This window comes from Lepisma saccharinum, chromosome 1 (genome assembly GCF_977018435.1).
Source record: "Lepisma saccharinum chromosome 1, izLepSacc3.1, whole genome shotgun sequence".
Classification (NCBI taxonomy): Eukaryota; Metazoa; Arthropoda; class Insecta; order Zygentoma; family Lepismatidae; genus Lepisma; species Lepisma saccharinum.
The window spans coordinates 130,240,541-130,266,060 of NC_139229.1; the positions used below are offsets into that span (position 1 = coordinate 130,240,541).

General features: G+C 39.3%; 1 protein-coding gene across 1 annotated transcript in view; it reads left to right on the forward strand.

Moving 5' to 3' along the window:
- The window catches only part of LOC145985638 (fatty acid synthase-like), a 277,489-nt gene extending 252,226 nt beyond the window's left edge, over positions 1-25,263 (forward strand). Inside the window, exons 28-32 of the mRNA XM_083119710.1 lie at positions 20,669-21,155; positions 21,701-22,149; positions 23,759-24,022; positions 24,525-24,770; positions 25,090-25,263. Coding sequence (XP_082975836.1) covers positions 20,669-21,155; positions 21,701-22,149; positions 23,759-24,022; positions 24,525-24,770; positions 25,090-25,212 — 1,569 coding nt within the window. The 3' untranslated portion in view covers positions 25,213-25,263. The remainder of the gene's footprint in view (positions 1-20,668; positions 21,156-21,700; positions 22,150-23,758; positions 24,023-24,524; positions 24,771-25,089) is intronic.
- The last annotated feature ends 257 nt before the right edge of the window (positions 25,264-25,520 follow it).

The following is a 25,520-nucleotide window of genomic DNA, read 5'->3' on the forward strand; positions in this document are numbered from 1 at the left end:
GACGAAGATTACCAAAGTTACAAGGAAATTCTGATCATGACGGATGCCTTGTACCAGAACAACGACGCCTCGCAAAATAGGGTGAAATCGAGCAGCGGCGAGAAGTACAGGAATCTCATCAAACCGATTTGGAACCAGGTCAAAACAGGCAGCGGCGTCAAACGCTACAACACGTTACCCAAAGAATTCGTTTGGGTGGACGACGTTAGGAAACTCGTGGACCGATTGTTGGTGATAGCCGGCGAAGAGAATGCAGGCAACCGTAATTTCTACAACGAGAAGGTTGGCATCGTGGACATGATCAGCACGAAACTTTCCAACTTCATCGTGAACGACGACAAGGGCATAGGTTACCTGATCAAAATCATCAACACGCTGCCTCCGAAATTCTGGAACGTGGCCGAAGGAAAGGGACTCGTGAACGACATCATCAACAAGTTACCTTTCGAGATGCATTTACCTGGCTACCAGTACTGCGGACCGGGTACCAAACTCGAGAAAAGATTGGAGAGAGGAGACAAGGGTGTGAATCCGTTGGACGCGGCATGCAAAGATCACGACATCGCCTACAACACCACGCAGACGGATCTGGACGCACGTCACGAAGCAGACAAAAAATTGGAGCACGCAGCTTTCGAAAGGTTCGTGAGCAGAGACGCATCGCTGGGTGAACGGGTCGCCGCACTGGGTACCACCATCGCCATGAACACGAAACAAAAATTGGGGTGGGGTATATAAATAACATACCGTAAAAAAAAAACTTGATATATAAATAACACACATCGTAAAAAATAATCTTCGCTATATATAAATAACACACATCGTGGAAAAAAAAAAGCAATTAAATTTCTCTCTAACACTCTGACAACTGAAAAAATGAGCGATCTCCAAGCATTAAAACAAATGCTAAATTTGTCAGTCGAGTATGTAAAAATTCAGGAATTGGAAGTCGACAAACCTTACACGATAACTTCCGGTTCAATCGTTTCTACCCAGTATGGCCCCAAGGTACGCCTGTTGCTCAACGCACAATACAGTCTATTTTTACCAGATCGATACGCTAACATGTTATCCGACGAGAAGCTATCTATTTTAATCGAGAACAAAACTCGAATCGTGTACAAGGGGACAAAGGAACTTCTTGGCAAGAAAACGAAGCACGTAATAGAATTTGTGTAACGACTGCGAGGCCGTGAAAAAAATCTCAGAACATTTATATATAAATAACATACCGTAAAAAAAACTACACAAGAAAAAATCTCAGAATATATATATAAATAACATACCGCGAAAATAACACATAGAGCATCAACATGAAGCCCAAAAGTGTTGTGTACCAGATACCATACTCCAATCTGAAAAATCTAGGTGCCCTCGATGGGTTACTCACCAAGAAACAACGCGAGAAGAAACGTTCTTGCTTGTCGAAAGGACACGGAATGAAATTGCTGCTCAGCACACCTCAATTGAGACGGTTGCAGCGTTCGCGGAAACAGCAAAAGGTCGGAGGTTTCATATTCAGCATCCCGGCCATCCTGGCAGCATTGGGGGCCGTTGGAAGTTTGGCCGGCGGAAGTGCCGCCATCGCGAAAACCGTCATCGACTCGAAGAAGAACAAGGCCGAATTGGAAGAACAGAAACGTCACAACCTGGCCATGGAGAAGAAAAAGGGGAAGGGCGTGATGAGAAAGTTTAAAAAAAAGAAACAGAAGCACTCACCAACCGAGACATTGAATCTCTGATCGAACCGTTACGAATCAAACACTTCAGAGGAGTTTTCATGTCCGACTCGTTACCTTCAAGCGTCAAAAGAAGAGAATGCGGAGTAGTCAACTTGGACGGTCAAGAAAATCCAGGCACGCATTGGATATGTTACCACAAAAATGATAATAAAGCATTCGTTTTCGATTCTTTCGGAGGTGTTCCACCTACAAATTTAATTCATTATCTGAAAACAAACAAAACCTCTATATACTACAACGACGAACGCATTCAAAATTTCGGAGACGTGAACTGCGGTCATCTCTGCCTTTCCGTGCTCGCCTTTCTCTCTAAAATAAATAACCCTAGGATCGAGGATTTCCAGAAAGCATTGTGGAACCTCAAACAGCATCACTAGGATGGGCGTGTTTCATCTCACGAGCGAATCTTCAATCTTGAAACTCACGCTGCACGACGACATCGTCTATCCTAAATCCGTGGCTCTGCGTGCATTCTACAGCATGTACCTCATACCTAACGTCACGCAGCACAACAACAAAATTAGCGTCGGAAGCGAACACATCGTCGTCACGCCAGGACAATACAATCTTTCCACTTTGCAAGCTCAGTTACCCAAAGGCACATACCTTTCTCAAAATTCGGTCACGCACAGAGTGGAAATTCTATCGGCGACGGAGACCGTGGACCTGGGCACCATGGGAGAACTTTTAGGTTTCGAGAACGACACCAAACTCGAAGCCGGCATCAAGCACGTGGCAACCAACATTCCTAAATTCTTGGCCATAGAGACTCTGAACGTACACTGCAACGTGGCGGAAGGCATGATCACGAAATCCTCGGACGGATTGTTAGGAAGTCACAAGCAGACGGGAATCATAGCCACTTTCAAACCAAGTTCCGAGTTCATGGAACCGATCATCTACACGCCCTCTTCGCCGATCTATTTTCCAGTATGTCGCAACCGCATAGACGACATAGAGTTGGTGGTGACGAACGAGAAAGGAGACATGGTGGATTTCGCAGGTGCCACTACGACGGCCATCGTGGAGATCAACGTATAATAAATAACCACACATGTAAAATGGAGCAAATCGAAAGTTACGAATTGCAATCTTTCCCTCCCAACCGTCGCACGTTCGCCAATCTGAACGAAGCGAACAGGGAGATCGAATACGACGTGGACGTAGGGGATGGGTTCGTTCATCCTCACAGAGCGGACCTCTACCTTCAATTCGACGTGGTGAAGAAAGAAAGCGGAGACGCGTTTCCCGCAGCAGCAAACTTGATACTCGTGGACAACTTCGTGCCTCACCTGTTCTCGCAGGTGGAGGTGAGGAAACACAACACCGTCATCGACAGAATAGATTATCCAGGCATCACGTCGACGGCGGTGGGAACATTGAAATTATCCAAAACGGACGCAGCGTACTACCAGGCCGGGGGATTCGAAGCCGGGACCAAAATATCGACGACAAGTCACACGGTGCTCTTTCCCATGCGTCTGCTGCCTGGTTTCTTCTCGGACTACAAGGAGATCATGTGGAAGGGAGGACTGCGCGTCACGTTTCGAAGAGCGGCCAACGACAACGACGCACTGATGCGATACGCTACTTTGGGTCCGGACGGCACCACGCCGATAGCCAACACTTTACCCGAAGCAGCCAAGTGCGTCATCCGGAGCATGGAATTGAGAATGCCGGTGGTGGAATACGAAACGAACTACGCCCTCAAGTACAAAGCGGAGATCTTGAAAAGTCCGCAGGTGCCGATTCACTTTCACGGTTACCAGTGCGTGCAGAAGATGGCGTCGGGAAGTCACATGGAATTCGACGTGACGACGCAGTTCAACAACATACAGTTCGACATGCCAGATTTCGTCGTGGTGCTTTTTCAGACCGGGAGGGACAAGAATCAGGAAAAAGATTCCAGCAAGTTCGACGACTGCAAGATCAAGAACGTTTATCTGAAGAACGGTAGGAACGAAGTATTCCCGCGCGAGAATTACAACCTCGACGTGACCAAAAACGATTACCTCAAACTTTACGAAGCTTACACGGCTTACAAACGCGTAACCGAGGGAAGCATGGACATGTACTACACGCCCAGCGAATTCAAAATCCACAGGCCGATGTTCGTCATCAACACATCTAAAAGGAAGCAAGTGGTGGTCAACGATCGAACCAACATCAAGGTCGTCTGCGAGTTCCACGATGCCTTGCCCGAGGATACCCTATGCAGTGTCATCCTGATTGCAGAGAAGTCCTTCGCCTACGACGTGAAGAACGAGAGGGTCACAGAGCAGTTTTAAAATTCATAAAAAATTGCCACATACTAAAAATCAACATCCAACACATTTTAGGTTATATAAAATTTGTGAAAACCTTATAATACTGAAATATTAAAACAAACAGAGTCCCTTGTAGGTTAGTTCGGTGCGTAAATAAAAAAATGATAGGTTAAGTTATATCACTTAGGATCGTAAAAAAAATTAAAAAATCGTAAAAAAAAAGATAGGTTAAGTTGTATCACGTAAGATCGTGATATACCTACCAAGTATAAATAGAAAAAATAAGTGCAGTGAAAATTTGTACTAAAACATCGCTAAACGCTATAACATCGACAAAAAATTGTCAAAATATGTCAAAAACTTATATTCGATTGATAAAAAAAAAAATACCTACAAAATATGATCCTCAAATGATGACGTTCAAACAGTGCATAAATAAAAAAAATGATAGGTTAAGTTATATCACTTAGGATCGTAAAAAAAATTAAATAATCGTAAAAAAAGGATAGGTTAAGTTGTATCACGTAAGATCATAATATACCTACCAAGTACGAGTGGGGGAAAAATGAGTATAGTGAAAATTGTACTAAAAACATTGCTAAACGCTAAAACATCGACAAAAAATTGTCAAAATATGTCAAAAAGTGATATTCAATTGGTAAAAAAAGAGGATACCTACTAAGTACTGCGTTGAAACGCCCCAATACCACTACTTATATGCTTCATTTATTTTATCACGTCGCACAACAACATAGCCGAAACTATTAGGTTGATGAAGCTGGTACGGCGTTGTGGAGGAAATTTCAGGATCCGGTTCGCAGTAGGAGAGTGGTTTGAGGAACGCCTCAAAATCTGCGACGATGATTGCGGGATGTTCCAACAATGCCTTGTGCATTTTGAATTCTTCGACTTCGTTCGTTTCGGGCATCAACATTCTAGCCGGTCTGTTGTCACCGCAATAAATTTTATGTTCGGCAAGTTTCTCGATAGCAATTTGACGTCCGGTGTAATTTTGATAATCGAGTTGTTTTCGATCGTCGAACGTGGTTAGGCATCTCGGGCAAACTTCGATGCAATGTTCATACTTGGTTGTTTGACTTTTGACCAAACGTGATAGTGAACGAATTAGCGTGTAGTGATGAACATCCTCGTTTGAAATTAGAAGAAGATTAATCACACGAGCATCGTCATCGTCGATATCGCTTATCCTGACGGGGTGCACAAGATATTTATCTGACGTAAAGGAATATACATTAATAGCGATGCGTTTTCCTGCACGATTTTCGAACTTTGTTATATCCGACAATATCACCGGGTATTCAATATCAGACATTACACTTTCAAATTCGGACTCGTATTGCTTGTAATAATAAATCCGTTCTGGATTATTTTTGCAATGAACAGGATGCAGTGCAGCCAACACACACCAGAGAAAACACTTGTTATCGCTGTTCTGTATATTTAACACAGCCCTCTTGAGTTGAATGTTCGGTGGAAGAGGAACGTAGCTGGATGCACGAAGAGGCGAGAATTGGTTCACGTAAACAGTTAACGTGTGAGGACTTCCACACAGAGACCATCCCGACCCTTTAGCCTCGAAATCGTCATGTTTCTTAAGCAGCTCGTTGGAAACTTTATAATAGAAGTTGTCCAAATTTTCGACGTCAGCAAAATAAAGAGTCTGATTTTTTGTACGATGATAAAAAATACTCGTTGTGCCATCAACTTTCTCGTATTCGGAAAACAGAACAACGTATACTTTTATAGAGTTGTTTTCAAGTTTATCTTTCAAAATATTTAGTACAGATGTTTTCGTTTCATCCAAGAAACTAAGGATGTCACGGCCTGGTTCTGACTTAATTGAAAAATCCTGGAGTTGGTCGTTGAATGCAGATCTAATTGGTTTGCGTTCATTCGATAATTTAATTTGCTTGGAAGTGGAAGCTTCGGTTCCTGGATCATCGATTTTTCTTTTCACTGTTCCTCGTTCGGTCGATGGTTTGCAAATTTTGAGATGTTTACTTAAATTTGTAATGCTGATCATCTTTCCGCATCGAGCACAAGACTTAGAAGGTGACGAACGATTAATTCTCGAACCTGTTTCGCTACATCTTGCCCTGTGTACCGATAAATTGTTCCTTGAGATTAGCTTCCCACAAGTAACACATTCAGTTTTATCATTTTTACGATTCAAACTGGTGGTGGATGCCATTGCTTTTTCGAAAATCACAGAAATCAAAAAGTCTAGTATATAGCGATACAATTTTCAGGTATGTTATTTATATAGAATTTCTTGAGGTGAAATAGAAAATGCACGATCACGTCAAAATTCAATCTGGTCGAAATTACTATGAAAAACCACGTGAAACACCTTTGAACTTGAAATAATAGATGGTATGTAGCTTCAAAGAAAGTTAAATACCTATTTTTTTTTACAAAAACAAGGAGCACTGCAACAGGACGTCCGTACTCTTCGGCTGCTCTCACGAGACTGACTGATCTGCAGTGTATGCCGTCTTATATAATAAAAGCGCGGACCGTATTGAAAACACCTGTAATAATTAACCAATCAGAAGACGCCACGTTAGATATGACTCATCACATTACGTCATAACTTGTTGCAACATGTTGTGTAATAGTTTACTCCCTTATAGTTAATACAACGAAGGGCATTAGATATGAGTCATCACAATGTTACGTAATAACTTGTTGCAAAAACGTTGTGCAATAGTATACCCTTATAAGTAATACAATTAAGAGGTACTTAATATGAGTCATCACAATGTTAGTTACATGGTTCTAGTTAGGATGATGATTTTTTTTTTTGGTTTGTTGGATAGGGGTTGAAGAAGACTATTTGTTGTAGTGACCACAGTATTGTTGTTTTTTTTGTGTATGTTTTCTGTTCTCTTACGAGAATTAATATAAGTTGCCATAGAACCCTCCAATTCATGACTTAGGAAAAATCTGTTTGCGGATTCATCACGTACGCCTATACGTGAGTAAAATGTGAATAGAACCTATGTTCGGAAATCCAAAATGGCGACCGGAAGTGGGATTATCTTGGAAACAGTAAGACTTAGGAAAAATCTGTTTGCGGATTCATCACGTACGCCTATATGTAAGTAAAATATGAATAGAACCTATGGTCGGAAATCCAAAATAGCGACCGGAAGTGGGGTTATCTTGGAAACAGTAAAACTTAGGAAGAATCTGTTTGCGGATTCATCACGTACACCTATACGTGAGAAAAAATATGAATAGAACCTATGTTCGGAAATCCAAAATAGCGACCGGAAGTGGGGTTATCTTGGAAACGGTAAGACTTAGGACAAATCTGTTTGCTGATTCATCACGTACGCCTATATGTAAGTAAAATATGAATAGAACCTATGCTCGGAAATCCAAAATGGCGACCGGAAGTGGGGTTAGGGGGCAGGAATCTTAAAAAAAATATTATTTGTTTGTTTGTTTGCGTCACAATATAGGCGTGCACGCGCGTGTGTGTGGCACATCGTTCCCGAGAGAGAGGTTTACAAAGGTCACGATATACAAACATTTGACCGTGGCTTGGAAAATTACGATAAGGTGCATTCATCCTTCAAGAATAAGAGACTGCATTATTTACTCATCACGTTGTGTCAGCGCAATAAATGAGGCACTGAACATAGAGAGAAAATGAGAGTTTTTGAGGTTTGGTGAACCTCAATTAATAAAAATAAGTTTTTGAGGTTTTGGTGAGCTCCAAATAATCAAAGTGAGTTTTTGATGTTTTGGTGCTGTTTTCTACGCTGTGAAACATCGTCAGCGCAATAAATGAGGCGCAGAACGTGGAGAGAAAGTGAGTTTTTGAGGTTTGGCAAGCTCCACCGAGCCCCATTTTCGGGCGTTGAACTCCCCAACCTGCACTACTAGTTATCTTAGAAACGGTGAGACTTAGGAAAAATCTGTTTGCGAATTCGTCATGTACGCCTATATGTAAGTAAAATATGAATAGAACCTATGCTTGGAAATCCAAAATGGCGACCGGAAGTGGGGTTATCTTTGAAACGGTAAGACTTAGAAAAAATCTGTTTGCGGATTCGTCACGTACGCCTATATGTAAGTAAAATATGAATAGAACCTATGTTCGGAAATCCAAAATGGCGACCGGAAGTGGGGTTATCTTGGAAACTGTAAGACTTAGGAAAAATCTGTTTGCAGATTCATCAGGTACACCTATACGTGAGAAAAAGTATGAATAGAACCTATGTTCAGAAATCCAAAATGGCAACCGGAAGTGGGGTTATCTTGGAAACAGTAAGACTTAGGAAAAATCTGTTTGGGGATTCATCATATACACCTATACGTAAGAAAAAATATGAATAAAACCAATAGTGTTCGGAAGTCATGCAGGTTTGGACGTGACGACGCAGTTCAATAACATAGGTTAGACCAAGAAAAAAACCTTGGTGATTTTATTTCGAGTAAAATGTTGGCAACACTGCGAGAAAATAAGGCTTATGTCTTACAAGAGCAAACTATTAAGTCGAGCCTCACCGAGCCTCACTTCGAGCCTCATTTTCGGTTGCAGCTCTGTCTTTATGGTTCTACTCTAAAGTAGGTCAAAGCACGTAGAGGCTCTCGTGTAGTTTAGCACGAAAAAAAAAAATAGGTTAAGTTATATCACGTAAGATCGTGGCATTCGTACCAAGTACGAGTGGGAAAAAAAAGAAAAATAGGAAATTTTACAAAAACATCGCTAAACGCTAAAACATCGACAAAAATTTGTCAAAATATGTCAAAAACTGATTTTCAATTGATAAAAAAGAGGCTATAAATGCATACCTACCAAGTACGAGTGGGAAAAAAATAAGATGCGGTGAAAATTGCACTGAAAAATCGTCAAACGCTAAAACATCGACAAAAAATTGTCAAAATATGTCAAAAAGTGATATTCAATTGATAAAAAAAAACAATACCTACTAAGTACGACTTTGAAACGCTCAACTTACACTACTTGAGTACAAATGGAAAGCTTGATTACACTAAAGAGAATTTAAAACATTCACATTACCTACACTTATGAATATTCTCAAGAACAAGAAAAGAAGAGATTAAAAAAAATAAAAAAATACAAATGTGAAAATAAAAAATATAAATGTGAATGTTAACATAAGGTTGCATTTAAGTAAATAATAATAATAATTTGAAGATATTAATAAAATTCCAATAGTTACAGTTATAGAATATGAGTGTTTTGTCGTTTGTTGAGTGCGAGTTCACTTCAAATATGTGCTACTGTTCTGCTGCTGTTCCTGTAAAAGCATTTCTTCCAATTTAATTTTGAAACTCTTATTGAGTTTTATGGATTTAACATTTGTTGGTAGTGCATTCCATGCTTTCGGGGCAGATATAGAAAAGGATGAGGTATATAGCGTAGTCGAATGGTGAGGAATGTCAAGTTCGTTGTGACGACGTGTCCCGTGTCTGTGAATTGTGTTGCGATTACATAATTTTTCAAATAAGTACGCGGGTTTACGTTCAGTTTGCAGATCATGAATGAAAGATAGATAGTGCAGTAGCCTTCTGTGGGCCATTGTTAAAATATTATATCTGTTTAAGATGGGAAGGATGTGATCGCGTTTATCCAGGCCAAAAGTATATCTGATGCATGCATTTTGTGCGATTTGAATTTTTCTGCTGAGTTTTTTCGCAAGTTTGGACCCATACACAGTGTCACAATAACCAAATAGTGGAAAAATTAAAGATTGAACTAGTCTAAGTTTACATTCTGCAGGTAGTTGATCTTGGAAACGGTAGAGGTTTCTCAGAATAAAATATGCTTTTTTTACATTGTGCATTGATGTGGTCCGTCCAGTCCAACGTATCGTTAACAATCAAGCCAAGATTTTTTGCTGAACTTTTACATGGAATGGCTTCATTATTAATTTTAAGTTCAATTGGGTCAACAATAGAATTTTTTGCGATTGTTTCGTTCCAATTATCATATAAAGTGATTTTGAGGGTTTATCTTAAGTCCGTTTGATGTACACCATGTGTAAATATTATTTAAATCGGTGTTGAGTGAAGAAATACTACTTTCTAGCGCTGTACGTCTAGTCGAAAAATACAGTTGTGTATCATCTGCATAGAAATGTGGTGTGAAAAATTTTATAACTTTGTTTAAGTCTGCGGTGTAGAGGGTGAAAAGGAGAGGCTCTAAAATTGATCCATGTGGAACCCCTGCTTTTAAAACTACAGCTTCGAGATCTGCGAGTTTGAATTTTGAAGGAATGTTCTCTGTTTTCTATTAACTAAATAGGATTGAAAGCATCTTACGATTACAGAGTCAAATTTATATTATTTGAGTTTAGATATTAAGAAATCGTCTTGGACTGTGTTGAAAGCTTTACTAAAATCAAGTAATACGAGAAGTGTAGAACAACGATTGTCAATTTCGCAAAGAATATCATATGTAACTTTTGTTAAAGCTGGTGCTGTGCTATGCCGTGCACGGAACCCAGACTGAACTGTAGGTAACAAGTTGTTCGCGTCAACATAACATATTAGTTGCGAAAATACAATTTTTTCTAGTACTTTAGAGAGGACTGGCAATAGGCTTATAGGCCTTAAGTCATCGAAAGAACTGATCTCTTTTTTTCTTTTGAAGAGGCAAGACTCGCGCTTCTTTCCATGTTTCTGGAAACACGCCTTTAGACAAAGAATAATTGATTATATGAGTTAATGGAGTCAGAACATATGGCAGTGCAATCTTTAACATCTTAGTGCCGTCTGCTCCAACACTGTTTGATTTAATGTTATGTACTGCTTTGTGCACATCAATTTCGGTTACTGTGTTAAAAAATATATATATATATATTTGCATCGATAAAGCTACGGCTTTCAAAGTACTCAATTTGTTCTGTGTTTAATTGAGTGGGAATATTAGATAGATTGCTAATTTGTCCAAAATTATTATTAAGAGCATCGAGCTCGTGTGCTGCGTTCACAAGTGAGGATAAGTTCGCTTTGACATTTTTATTATCCAGCACGCCCCACTGTTTTAGTTCACGCCACGTTTCCTTCTTATTTAATTGAATGGCGTCAAATTTAAAAGAGAAGTGACTTCTTTGCCTGTCGGATAACGGTAGTCGTAAAATTTCGGAGTGCTTTGTAGTGGTTCCAATCGGCAACGATGTTCGTACGTTTCAATTTCCTCAGAGCGTTGTCTCAAATACGCATTAATAACTTGACATTAGGAGTTATCCACGGAACGCGCTTCCTCTTAACTCGGGCGGTTTCCATAGGTGCATGGCAATCAAATAAACGTACGATATTGGAGCTATAAAAGTCTACTTTTTCATCAACGGTATCAAGTGATTGCAGTGTTTCCCACTGAACGTTTGTTATGTCTTAGGCAAAATTGTCTATATCGAAAGAGGAGAAGCTTCTATAATTCAAATATTTTCTCTCATTAGCGGGTTTCTCATAAACTAAGTCGATGTAAGTGACACAATGATCCGATTTACCGATAGGCACTGTGACGTCGGTTGCATGCATTCTGGTAACATCATCTATTACTATAATATCTAACAGCGTCTCGCTAGTTTCAGTTATGTTGTTACAACTTGTGTTAGCCCGAAGGAAGATATTATCGATTTTAGAAACCGCGTTTCTTATTTATTTGGTTGTAAAAATCGCAATTTAAATCACCGAGCAACAAGAATCTATCGACGGACGGGTATATTTCAGATATCAACTCCTCGAGTACCGACAGTTTAGAGTACGCTACATTGGGTGGCCGATAAATAGCGCACATGCCAAGTCGCACATTTTTGTAATATAATATGAAACTTAGCGTTTCGACACCTCGGTGTTCATTCCGATCTCTATTTTCTGTACCTTTAACCCATATTTGTAATACACAAGAATTCCACCTCCCCTCTTGTTACTTCTGCTTTGTGTGATTACTTCGTAGCCCGGCAAGCTAAATGCAGACTGTGGAATCGCTTCTCCAACCTTCCGTGATTACACATACGTCTAAATCCAACTTACGTATTACATAATTTAATTCGTCCAATTTCGGAAGCAATAACCTCACGTTAGCGACTCCCGCGCGGAAGGAGGAGACATTTGGCAACGTCTGCGCTGGCGATGGGTCAGTGTCGCCTGGAGGGTTGAGCGACAAGAGGGGTGCCTTGTTTAGAGTTTTGGAATTGCAAGGAATGAAGGTTGTCTTCATGCTATTCAGTACTATCAACTATTGAGTCAATAAAAAGATTGACAAGTTAGAAAAGACTGATACGCTTTGTTTATTTTGGCCATATGTAATAGTTTATTTGCTTTCTGTTAATTTCACAGACATCTGTTCGATATATTTGTTAGTTTCAATACTGTTGTTTGTGTTGATTTAAATTTGTAATTTTTGCTGTATATTTGTTACACGCAATATCGGAAGTGGAAGTCATTTCCGGTTTGTGAAGATGTGTAGAACTGTCCAATCTTTTATTGATTCGGTTGCCAGGACAACAGTGCGTGAAATGGAAAAAGTAAGTTGAGTTGCGTGAGATGATGTTTATTTAGTGAAAAACACTGTTTTATAGGTAAAGCCGCAACTTAATTCAAATGTGATTGCGTTTGTGAATATTATTGTTATTTTGCAGTGATTGTTTAAAGGCAAAATGTGTTATTAAATTTGTAAAATAGCAAGAAGCTATTTTTTTTGTTCAAACCGTTTCGTCCTGAGAATGCTCATTGTAGCAAAACATTAAGGAGAGTCTCATAACTCCGCCGCACAAGGAGATTGGGTAGCTACCGTGACGTAGTAATCCGTGATCCAGTGGCGAACACCAGAAAGGAACGTCACAGGTAAATTTGGCGCCCAACGTGGGGCCATCGATGATGTAAAAGGATAAATTGTAACTGTAATATCGGGTGAAAAAAAACGTGTGTTTTGTGCCGTGTGAAGTCATGAGGAAATTGTCGAGCGTTACAAAGTCTGATAACACATGTAAGTCATGTGATCGATTTTGCAGAGATACCAAGGTATGAGTAGGAGAATTTTGAGAAGCCAGAGCAAGAAGAAAATGGATAAATTGAGTTGTTGTGATGATAAAGATAAGCCCTTGGACGAAATATTTCAGTGCAGGAAATGCGAGGCGTATTTCCATTTAGGGTGTGCAAATTTGCCAATATCCAGAGAATTTCTTCCTGATGGTGACTTAGAGTGTAAAAATTGCAAATCGCATAGTGCTACTTTAAATATGGAGGTACTTTGTGGCTGGTTAAGGAGAATTGAAGAAGGAAGGAAAGAAGATCAGAATGAAATGATAAAGAGGTTTGAGAAAATGGAAGAAGGAAGGAAAGAAGATAAGGATGAGTTGAGGAAGATCGTTGAAGAAGGAAGGAAAGAAGATCAGAATGAAATGATAAAGAGGTTTGAGAAAATGGAAGAAGGAAGGAAAGAAGATAAGAATGAATTGAGGAAGATGATAGAAGAAGGACGGAAAGAGGATAAAAAGGAACTGATGAAGATTATTGAAGACGGAAGAAACGAAACTAAACTAGCTTTCAGGAACTTAGAGGAGGTATTTAGGAATGATAAGGAGGAAATGATGACGAGAATGAAAGCAGACCGAGAAGAATTGATGAAGAAGATTGAGGATGAGCGGAAAGATGATAAAAATGAAATGATGAAAGTAATAGAAGACAGAAGACAAGAAAACAAAGAAGAATTGGAAGCTGTGCGATGTGATTTGTTAAAACAAATTGATGAAGGGAGAGATGCTCTAAATAAGATAGAAGAAGTTTGGGAAGTAGACAGACGAAAAGTAATGAATGAATTGGACACCGTAAGGGCAAGGATAGAATCCGTCGTGGATCAGCAAAGTACTTCAAGGAATTTGTGTATGCAGGACAGTGAGAAGATGAATAAAGAAATTAACCAGAAGTTCTATTTTATGGAGGAATTCCTTTTAGGGAAGTTGGAGAGATTACATTTAGAATCTGTGCAAGGAAATCCAGGAATGACTGCTGGAAATACTGACAGATCTGTGGAAAATATTCGATGGGTGAGAGATGATAATGACCCTTTGATTTCCGGTATATCTTCAACAGAATCTGTATCTTCTGCTGAATTGTTGACTAAAAGGAACCGTAAGAGGAGAAGGCGTATCCAAAGTACAAAAGGGATACCCAGAGAAGATATTGATAAATCTCCTGATGTCTCTCATAGTCCATCTCACACTGGACATTTTTTTAGAATGTCGGATATTAACTCTCTGAGCAAATTTACCGGAGAAATAAATTCCATATCAGCGGAGCGTTATTTGGAAGAACTGAAAACGTCCATGGACATAATGAAAATGCCTATGCACTATAGATTAAAGGTGCTTTCTTCTGTAATGAAAGGGAAAGCTAAAGCCTGGTTTATTGCCAACGAGAGAAGGTGGAAGTCTTTTGAACAGTTTTGTGCCGCGTTTAAAAAACAGTATGCCTCTGCAGAAGCGAAGCAGAGAGAGATCCAGATTTTAAGAAACAGAAGATATTCCAAATCCTCAGGTCTTTCTATGGAGGATTATTGTTGGGATGTCTACGGGTCATACTGTAACTTGGTCGAACGTGTGGACCAAACAGAAGTGTTAAGTTTAATTATCCATCAGCTCCCATACAGAATACGGCAGCTAGTATTAACAAGAGATCCTCGAAACATTGACCAGTTGACCAACTTCTTGGGGAAGTACGAAGCCTCAGAACAGATAGATGGGTGGAGAGGCGACGGTAATAAAGCAGAAGAAAGGAGACCTATCCAACCTCGAGTTCGCAGAGTACAGATGACAACTTCTACTAATAATCCTGGAGGATCCCGCAGCGCAGAGAGCGGAAATGGGAAGGAACCAATCACCAGAGAAGGACAGCGATTCCCGGATGGAAGGTGGAAGAATAGAAACTGGACAAGTAACAGACTTTATAGAAGGACTACGCCGTACACAAATAGTTGGAGAAGAGATCAAAGAGCTCCAGAACGAAAAGAGTGTGCAATACAGACGGAAGAGCTACCTTCCAGTAATCTTAGAGTTACAGCGTCGCCATGGGAAATTAACTGCAATGAAGTTCTGGGTTTAGCCCAGCGCCCGTTGTAAGCGGTACTCTTACGCTTGCAATGAAGGGCATGCAAGTAAAAGAAAGCGACGAAAGTGAAGACCCATTCCTAACAGAAGATCCGTTAGAAGTATTGTACTTGAATATCGAAGCCACTCCTCTAAATTATTTAAAAATTAGAAAGACGATAATGGAAGAAGATAGGGATAATGTGAAGAAACCTGAAATTTCAGTGGAGGTATTAGGATTCCAAATAAAGTGCACTCTGGACACGGGTAGCGAATGTACCCTTATGAATTATAATATTTGGCTTCAAGTACGAGAGCGATTACCAGGTCTTAAATTGCAGAAGTGTCCAGGCGTAATATTAAAAGATTTTGCTGGAAAAGAAAGATCACGGATAGCTGGATGTAGGCGAATAAATTTTGAAATTGGCGGTTTTATATTTGAAGATTTGGTATATGTGGTCAAGTGCTTAGAAGCTGACTTATTATTTGGTTATCCTTTCCTTCGAAGATACAAAGCCACTCTGGATGCAGGCGCAGAAAAATTGTATCTGATCAATGGCGGACACACAGTAGAGCAACATTTACTTCCTAACGCTGGAGATTCAGAGAAGGGCGAGTCGCGGGAGAAGACAGCCTTAATACAGTGTACGAAAGCGGAGGAAGAAGCTAACGCTGATGAGTGGACTGCAACAGAATCAGACATAAGAGATAAAGCCTTTGCTTCAGATGTTTTGAGAGTTGAGGAAAAGGAGCAGCTATTTAATTTATTGTTCAAATATAGAAGAATATTCGCCGACAAGCCAGGATTATCTAGGAATTCTATCTGTGAAATAAATCTGACCAGTGAAGAACCTGTTTACTCCAATCCTTATCCTGTTTCGTTGTCCAAGAGGAAAAAGTTGGAAGGAGAATTATTGAAGTGGCAAGAGAAGAAAGAAATGTTTGATCTATGGAGAAAAAGAAGGAAGAAGAAAACATTTCAGAAAACAAAAAGAAACCGCTTGTAAAACACTCTATCAAATAAGCTTGCACGTGAAGATGTGAAGTAAGTGTTATCAAATTTATATGAAAATCTATCTTTTGTTTGCATTATGAAGGTTGAAAAATATATTCCATCATAGAAAGTGATCGTTGAGAGTCCTGCACATTCTTTGAAGAGAATGGATAAAGAAGAGTTTACAAAGCCATATAATTATTCAGATAATGCTTGCCTTGTGTACATGATTTGGATACAACTTGAATTTCATTTCCTGTAATGATTATTATTAAACCGAAAGAGGGCTGATGTTAGGTATAATTCCCAGAAGAATTAGAAGTTCACAATGTTGATAATTTAGTTCCAGGAGACCAATCTGAGAATGAATGGCGAAGTCGAAGGAAAAGGACAGCCATAGTTGAAAATGATAAAGGTCCAATAGGGAACAAATGTATAATTTTATGTGAGACTTCAATGTCAATAATTAAGTTTAAGCCCAGAACAATTACAGAAGTTAAACGTTTGGAAATACAAATGTTTAGGAAATGTATAGTTGTATGAAGAACAAGCTGTTAATGTTAAGAAGCTCTTAGAAGATGTGGAAAGGATGGTGAAAGAAAGAAAAGAAGTTCTACACAAAGCAAGAGAACAGATAGTTTGAAGATTTGTTTTTATGATTAAAAAATGTAGGATCATATGAATTTTCTTAGAGCGAGTTTGCATGAAGAGTGAAGAGTTCTGAAGTAAGCTCGAAGAAGTTTATTCTATAAAGAAAATTTCCTTCATGTACATTGCGTCAATTTTCTTTGTTTGTATGGGAGGAGAACTTGATACGCTTTGTTTATTTTGGCCATATGTAATAGTTTATTTGCTTTCTGTTAATTTCACAGACATCTGTTCGATATATTTGTTAGTTTCAATACTGTAGTTTGTGTTGATTTAAATTTGTAATTTTTGCTGTATATTTGTTACACGCAATATCGGAAGTGGAAGTCATTTCCGGTTTGTGAAGATGTGTAGAACTGTCCAATCTTTTATTGATTCGGTTGCCAGGACAACAGTGCGTGAAATGGAAAAAGTAAGTTGAGTTGCGTGAGATGATGTTTATTTAGTGAAAAACACTGTTTTATAGGTAAAGCCGCAACTTAATTCAAATGTGATTGCGTTTGTGAATATTATTGTTATTTTGCAGTGATTGTTTAAAGGCAAAATGTGTTATTAAATTTGTAAAATAGCAAGAAGCTATTTTTTTTGTTCAAACCGTTTCGTCCTGAGAATGCTCATTGTAGCAAAACATTAAGGAGAGTCTCATAACTCCGCCGCACAAGGAGATTGGGTAGCTACCGTGACGTAGTAATCCGTGATCCAGTGGCGAACACCAGAAAGGAACGTCACAGGACTTACCTCTGCCAAGAACATACAGCAGATGCGACACCATACCAAATGTAGTTTTACGAATTTCTAGCATCACTGACACATAACACTTAACGCTATGATCACCGATTTAAACGATTTCAAACACACGCTCATAGTACATATAACTAAGGAATAAAATGAGGATGGTCATCACGGATATACACTTTGTTTATACACTTAAGTTTGTGGGGTGAAAAATAGTAATAATAATAATAATAATAATAATAATAATAATATAGAATGATAAAAATATAAGAAATATTAAAAAGTATTTCAATGTTAACCGGTTACTAATGTTAAAGTGGCTACGGAGTCCGAGCAGTCTTGTTTATGGGTCTAGTCTCTTGAGGTGTAAGGCTCAGGGGCCAATCGGGATAGTTCCTTCATTCTTGTAATAGTGGGTTTCCTGCCGGTAGCTGTGCGCACCACGATCCTGCCGTCTTCGGTGTAGCACGCGCGGCGCCCGAACTTCTCTTTCGCCGCCCGCAGCATCTCCTGTCTGCTACGCCCTTGGGGTACGTACTAAAATATGTTATTTACCACGGCTACAGATATCTTAATCTCAGGGGGATAGGTTCTTTATTCCAAATAAGAAAGCGTTTTATAGCCAAGAGGATATAGTTAAATGCGGATCTATATTCTGAGAACTGTACACAATACAGAGAAAATATATAGCGAAGCTTGTATATACATTGAAATATTTATTTATTTATTTATATATATATATATATATATATATATATATATATATATATATATATATATATATATAGAAGAAATTGACGAAAGTAGAAGAAGCCCTTTTCCAAATACAAGGAAGAAAAAAAGAAGAAGCCTTTTCTCATAATAGAAGGAAGAAAAGAAGAAGAAGAAGCAGCCTTTTTTCCAAATTACTAGAAGAAAGAAGAAGATGATTTCCCTTCCGACGTAAATTTGGAATCAGCATACATACACACACACACACACACACACACACCCCCACACACACACACACACACATATGTATGTGTGTGTGTGTGTGTGTGTGTGTGTATGTATGCTGATTCCAAATTTACGTCGGAAGGGAAATCATCTTCTTCTTTCTTCTAGTAATTTGGAAAAAAGGCTGCTTCTTCTTCTTCTTTTCTTCCTTCTATTATGAGAAAAGGCTTCTTCTTTTTTTCTTCCTTGTATTTGGAAAAGGGCTTCTTCTACTTTCGTCAATTTCTTCTATGACAAAATATATGAAAGGCTTCTTCTTTCTTCAATTTCCCCTTCTTTTCTTTGGTAAAAGGATAATCTTCTTTTTCTTTCTTCTACCTTTTATGACAATCTCTTTCCTCTATTCACAAAAAATAGTCATCCCTTTTATTCATCGTTGTTTCTTATTTCCTCTAAACTTATCAATTCTTATTTCTTCTTTCAGCAGCAATTCTTATTGTCTTCTATATTCCGCCGAGATATTCTTATATTCTCGATAAATTCTTCTATTTATTCTTTCCACAGCATATTCTTATTTCTTCTTTGCCACTGGAAAATGTCTTATTTCTCTCATTTATCGCAAATATTCTCTTTACCATATATCTTCTCAATAATATAGACTACTCAATATGCTGCATTCCTTGTAGAGAATTGAACCAAAGCTATAGAGGATTTTTTGGGGCGTCTAATCTGACAATAGCGCTTCCTCCTAAAACAACAACCAAGGGAAATAACCAGGATCGTTAATAACAAGCGCTGTCGATGGCACAGTGCGACTAATAATGAGCGCAAGCGTAAAGTGCTTCGGGGCGTCTAATTTGACAACAGCGCCACCGGGGACAAGCAACCAAAACATGGCGACGTTCTCCTCGCCAGAGAATCAAAAAGAGATACATTTCTGAATTCATTTGCTCACTTAATAACTTTCCTAATTGTTTCATATATGATGTGTTCTTAATTATCTTAATTTGCTATATACAACATTTTATTCACTCCTTCTATAATTTTTATACTCTTCCATTATATATATTTTTCATTTACTATAATATATAAAATCGCTCTTCTCCGCTCATAGTTTCTACAATTGGCTCTGCTCCTCTACATATGGCGTGCTGCCATCTATCGTCGCTCTCGGGAAACATTTCTTCCTTGCATTTCTCGTTGTGTCGTCGGAACTGGCACGTGACATGTCGCACTGGAGTCAGCGACTCGGTGATGTTGATTCGCGACCCGGGTTCTTTTAGCTGTTTCTTCGTCGACCACACTGAGTGCTTGGTTTTGTAGGTTGCGAATTTAATAATAATGCAGCGTTTTCCTTCCTGCACGGCCTCGGCCACGCTACGGTTTGGTTTTCCAAAACGATGGCACCTCGCGATCTGGTCACTCTTGATGTCGACATGCATTATTTCGGAATAAGTCCAGGACCTTCTCCTCCACGTTCTCCTGGACGTTCTCCTGCAGTCAGTGAATAAGGAGACACTCCCGCCTTGAATATTGTTCCAAATCGTCCAGCCTATCTTCTTGCGATTCTATCCTATCCAGTAAATAATGGAAGTCGTCCTTTTGCACTCTGAAACTTTCCTCCAACCGTGCCTCCAATTAACTCAGCTCGTCTTTGAGTTTCTTCATCCCTTCGGAATCGTACGTAGCACTTAGGTCCCCGCTTCTTGACTGTGTTTCATTATCAATTTTTCGTTTGAAACTGTCCAGCTCGCCACGCACCTGCTTTTCGAAACTTTCCAGCCGGTCGCCGAGTTCCTTGGCCACAGCACAACACATCTTGGGTTGGTACGTGTGAATCACAATGGTTATGGCTTGCGACGAGCGTCAGATAATTATTCTAGTATTTTATGTTAATTAACGTTGAAGTTGCACTTGCACACGTCAGTCCTGAACCTTGACACTACCTCTTCCTTGTGTGAAGATAAGAATCAGCCAGCAGCCCGATGTCCAGCAGAATTTTACAATCTTCTCCGGAGCCGATCAGCACGTCCTTAGCACACTTCCGCCATATTAATATTCAAGACTGATTACACAGAGAAAGAGAGAGCAAGAAAGAGTGAGAGAGAGAGAAAGAAAGAGAGAGAAAGAGAGTAACTGGTCAAGGAAAGCCGTCTAAATTTGTACGTATAGAAAGTATCACGTATGCACTCCATGGAATTCATTAATATAATACTGCCAGTTGTAGTTTACTGATCTTAGTTCATGTGTTTACAGGTTTTGAACGATTCCATCTTGAAAAACCAATCGAAGGAATTGTTTCAAAGCACGTACCTCCCGAAGGCGACAGCAACAAAGAACCTGGACGTGTTGTCCAGGAAACTGTGTCCAGAGCTCCAGAACTTCGTGGTGTTCTCCAGCGTGAGCTGCGGGCGAGGCAACGCGGGGCAGAGCAACTACGGGATGGCGAACTCCGTCATGGAGAGGGTCTGCGAGCAGAGGAGGCGGGAGGGCCTCCCGGGGCTGGCCATCCAGTGGGGGGCCGTGGGGGACGTTGGCATCGTGGCCGAGATGCAGGGGGACAAGGAGATAGCCATCGGAGGGACTCTCCCCCAAAGGATCGCCTCCTGCCTCCAGGTCCTCGATCGATTCCTCGTGCAGCAGCAGCCCGTCGTCTCCAGCATGGTGGTTTCTATTGAGAAGGTCACCGCGAGCAAGGGGGCCACAGGGGACGATGCAACTGATCTCTTAGCAGCCATGCTTGGTAAGTGTCTAATTGATTTCCTTAAACAAATAATGCACGGTAAGTTGTGTAGCAATTTGTAGTTGGACATTAGATAATTCAAGATTAATCAGGAAGAAATGCAAGTCAAGAACTGATTTGATGACCGAGAAGAATGCAGGCGTGTAACGGAGAAGACAAAAACTCATACTTAGTTGTATCGCAACATGGTAACGTAAGCAAGAACAGAATAATTATTCTTAATAGAATTATAAAGACCTGTGAATTCACTTTTTCATATTTGAGAATCCTAACAACACACTAGATACTTTTAATGTATTTTAAAATGAAAGTTCACTATTGATCATACGATTGCATCCTAATCGAGTTTTTGAACACAAATATAATGTCCTCAGTAACGACAAAGTGAATTTTATATATGTATTTATTTCCAATTTTTACATATTCTTGACATTACCTGCCTATACTGCACCAATAGGCCGCCAATGAAAGTACATTTTGGGAATTTACTTTTGAAGTAAATTGAAAGGAAACTAACTTAAAATTATATCTCTATTGTATTCCAGGGATCAAGGACATTAGGAAGGTGATTCCCGAGGCCACTCTCCCGGAGCTCGGTATGGACTCTCTGGTGGCTGTGGAGATCAAGCAACTACTCGAAAGGGACTTCGAGATCTTCCTCACTTCCGAAGCATTGAAGAGTCTGACTTTCTCCAAGCTGGCCGAACTGTCCAACTCCTCCTCCCAGAAGGAAGACGAAAAGCTGCAGGTTGAAGACTTCAACATCACTCTTGCGATGGTAGCAGAGGAATTTCTATCCTCGCAGGTCCTCATCAACCTATCTTCTGTGAATTCAAACGAAAAGGTTCCGGTATTCTTTTTCCCGGGATTGAATGGTCTATCTTCTGTTTTCCGTACAATGGCAAAGTCCATGAAGCATCCTGCCTTCTGCGTACAATTTGTGCAGGAGACACCCATCGCATCCATAGAAGATGCAGCGAGATACAACTTAAAGGTACATTTATGTCTTATTGTATAACTATAAATAAGGACACTAAATATAAAAATTTGCAATGGTGGTTTTCATCGTTATAATTACACCTAAAGTATTATTTCATTGTAAATAGGCTAAAGTAACATGATCATACATTAATGTAAAAAATAACGTGGAGTGAAATCTCTCTCTCATACATTGCATGAGGCCATGAAGGCTTATACTTGATGTACAAATTACCAAAGGCAATGGTACTCTTCATGCAATCTTCTAATAATCATACCCACAGCATAGATGTATTCATATTCGTTCTCTTGTTAAGATAGATCACTTGAAAACAACAACTTGGGAGTCTTACCTGAGCAAAATACAAAAGAAAAATTATTCTTGCAATGTTGTAAGGAGTATTCACAGCATTAACAAACGGACAAAGTCAAAGGATAAATGCGGACTGAAATTCAACAGTGTTCATTCTAAAATGTCAGAGTTACGCCTATCCTCCCTCCTTCCCCGTTATCCCAGGTATTCATACATTAGAGGCTGGATGAACTCCAGAGCAGCTGCATCCAAGGACATTGCTAGAAAATTCCCACCTGAAATCACCCAGCCCAGACAGGGTACAGGGTACCATAGTGGCCATATATCTTGGTGTATGCATGTACTTTTGCCGTTATCATGTACAGAGCATTCCCTGACATTCGCTACTAGACTCGGCGGCAAGCGGCCCGGCGTCAGGGGTTGTCTTTCCCGGTGAACGGGGTCCGCGACAGTCGCACGCTACAGTCTGTTTTTTTCGTTCTCCCTGCCTTCGCTCTCTTTCCGTTTCTGTTGACGTTGCAGACTGACGCCAGTATAATCCTCCCTCGGAAGTTGTGTTGTGTCGTGTCCATGTGTTGAAGTTTGTGGCTTAATATGGCACCACAAAAGTTTACATTACAATAAAGGATTTATCTTGTCGAGTGTTACTTCGGAAAGAGAAATTGTGGAGAAGTGCGACGACGTTTTGCAACGAAATTTCCTGGTGTTACCGTTCCACATAGGACCATTGTATTAAACCTCGTAAAAACGTTTAGAGTAACAGGGTCAGTTCTGAATAAAAGTGGAAAGAAAATGGGGAAATCTAAAAATAAAGTATACAAAGACAATCCGCACACCATCCGTGAGTCAAAAGACAGTATTGTACGAGAAATCGGGAGAATTACAGTAGACGAACTTGCACGTGTAAATGCCAATTTCCTTCGGAGATGCCAGGAATGTGTTGCAGCAGAGGGACATCATTTTCAACACTTTCTGTAGTCAAGGTTAGTGCACAATATGAAAACTGTAATTTTAATAGCCGACTCTACCGACTGTCGCGGACCCCGTTCACCGGGAAAGACAAGCGCTGACGCCGGGTCGCTTGCCGCGGAGTCTCGTAGCGAATATCAGGGAATGCTCTGTATATTACAGTAATCTTGTGATGAGGTAAAGCAACTTGCGTGTGCGTGAACGTTAACCAAAATCTATAATACTTGGATATCTACGCGTATATGACATGTTCTTTATATGACGATCCCTTCAAATATATCTCTACGGTCTTGTGATATGGGTAGTATACATGCTACATTAACCAACATTTCGACTCTTCCAGGTCATCCTGGCTATGCAGAAGGAGGGACCTTACTACCTGGTTGGTCACTCATTCGGTGGAGTTATTGCTCTCGAACTTGGAATCCAGTTGGAGAAATCTGGACACGAGGTCAATATTTGTCTTTTGGATACCTCTCCAATCTTCATGAGGTGTATAACGCAGATGTACTTCTTCCAGAACGCAGAGAATGGTTCTTACAATTCTCTCCAGCTTAGATTACTTGCCGATATTCTCAATAAGCACGCGGAATGTCACACAAAAAAGGTAAGTGTTGCAGATATCTTACTAACTGCGATAGACTTATGTTAAGAAAAATTCCAAGTTGAGGTTATGCTTAAGTAGTGTTAACTAAGGATCATGATTAACGTTCGAGTAAGACATGGTGTTATTTTCTTTTCTAAGTCTTCTTCAGAAATACTGGTAATTAGAAATTTGTGGATCAAATGTTAATTATTGGAATTCTTCCTCAAGCAGATTCAATTTGAGTTTCTGCTGTAGAACCTTTGATATTATTTCAGAAGCAGAGTTAAAGGAATATCCTTGTTTTAATGAATAGGTGTCATTGTAGTTTGACTTATGTTTATCCATTTGAAATTCTACAAATATACAAAATAGTGATGTATCAATCTATTCCTCCGGCAGTTATGTTGGTAATATTCCCCACACTTTTATACATAGCAAGTTCTGCAAAGGGATATTTCTTACTTGTGTGTTGAAAATGATTGAACCATACAGGAGTATAATACATGCATTTCTTAATCTGCAGGTGATGAAAGAGCTTTCAGCGTTATCAAATTGGGAAGACCGAGTGCAGTGCTTAGCAGATTCATTATCAGGATTTCTGCCAATTTCGAAAGAGGATATTGTGAAAACAACCACCTCACTCTACGATAAGATAAAAATGATGCTGACGTATGAAAGCAAAACAGAGTTCCATGGAAAAGTTGTATTGGTAAAACCGACCAAAACGTCTTCCTGGACAATGGAGGAAGAGGATTATGGATTAAGCAAGGTAAGATTTGTATCAGCGGTTGTTTTAATTCATGAATTTTAATATTGGCGTTCACAAGAAGGGCGCCAAAGAGAAGGAGCTTTTCTTATGAAGATATTTGATGTTTTATGAAAGTCTTGTAACAGAAAATATTTGATCCCATCGACAAAAAAATTTGTAGTATTGGCATTTTCATTTCAATTGTTTCAAGACAGGATATTTTCCAACGTTTTGGGACACCCTTCTAAGAAACTATTTCAAGGAACTGATTGATAGTGCTATGACATAGTTCTGACATAGGCATATCCATTTAATAAAGTAAACAATTTCTACTTTACAGATATGCAAGCAGAAACCAAATGTATATGTTGTTGAAGGAAACCACGACACAATGCTTGAAAACTCCGAAGTCGCTGGCATCATTAACCAATACTTGTCCAAATGGGTTAATGATTCCCAATAGATACAAGTTTATGTGGTGCATTTTTGTTCCTCAAACATTTTTTAATGAATATTTGCAAATTACTTATAAACATTTTGTGATTCTCAGGTAATGTTTGCAAATTGTTTGAAATCTGAAGAATGCATTTCATTCTGATGTAAAATTCAATAAATATGGAAAAATATACAAATTCTTTATACATTTACTTGTAATATTTACTACTTATTTTCATAAAAGTGTATACTGTTTCATTTTTTTAAGTGTATATTATTTCACCAACTTTCAGATTATTGATTAAAGATAAAATTATTTTAAAAGCCTGTCTCTAC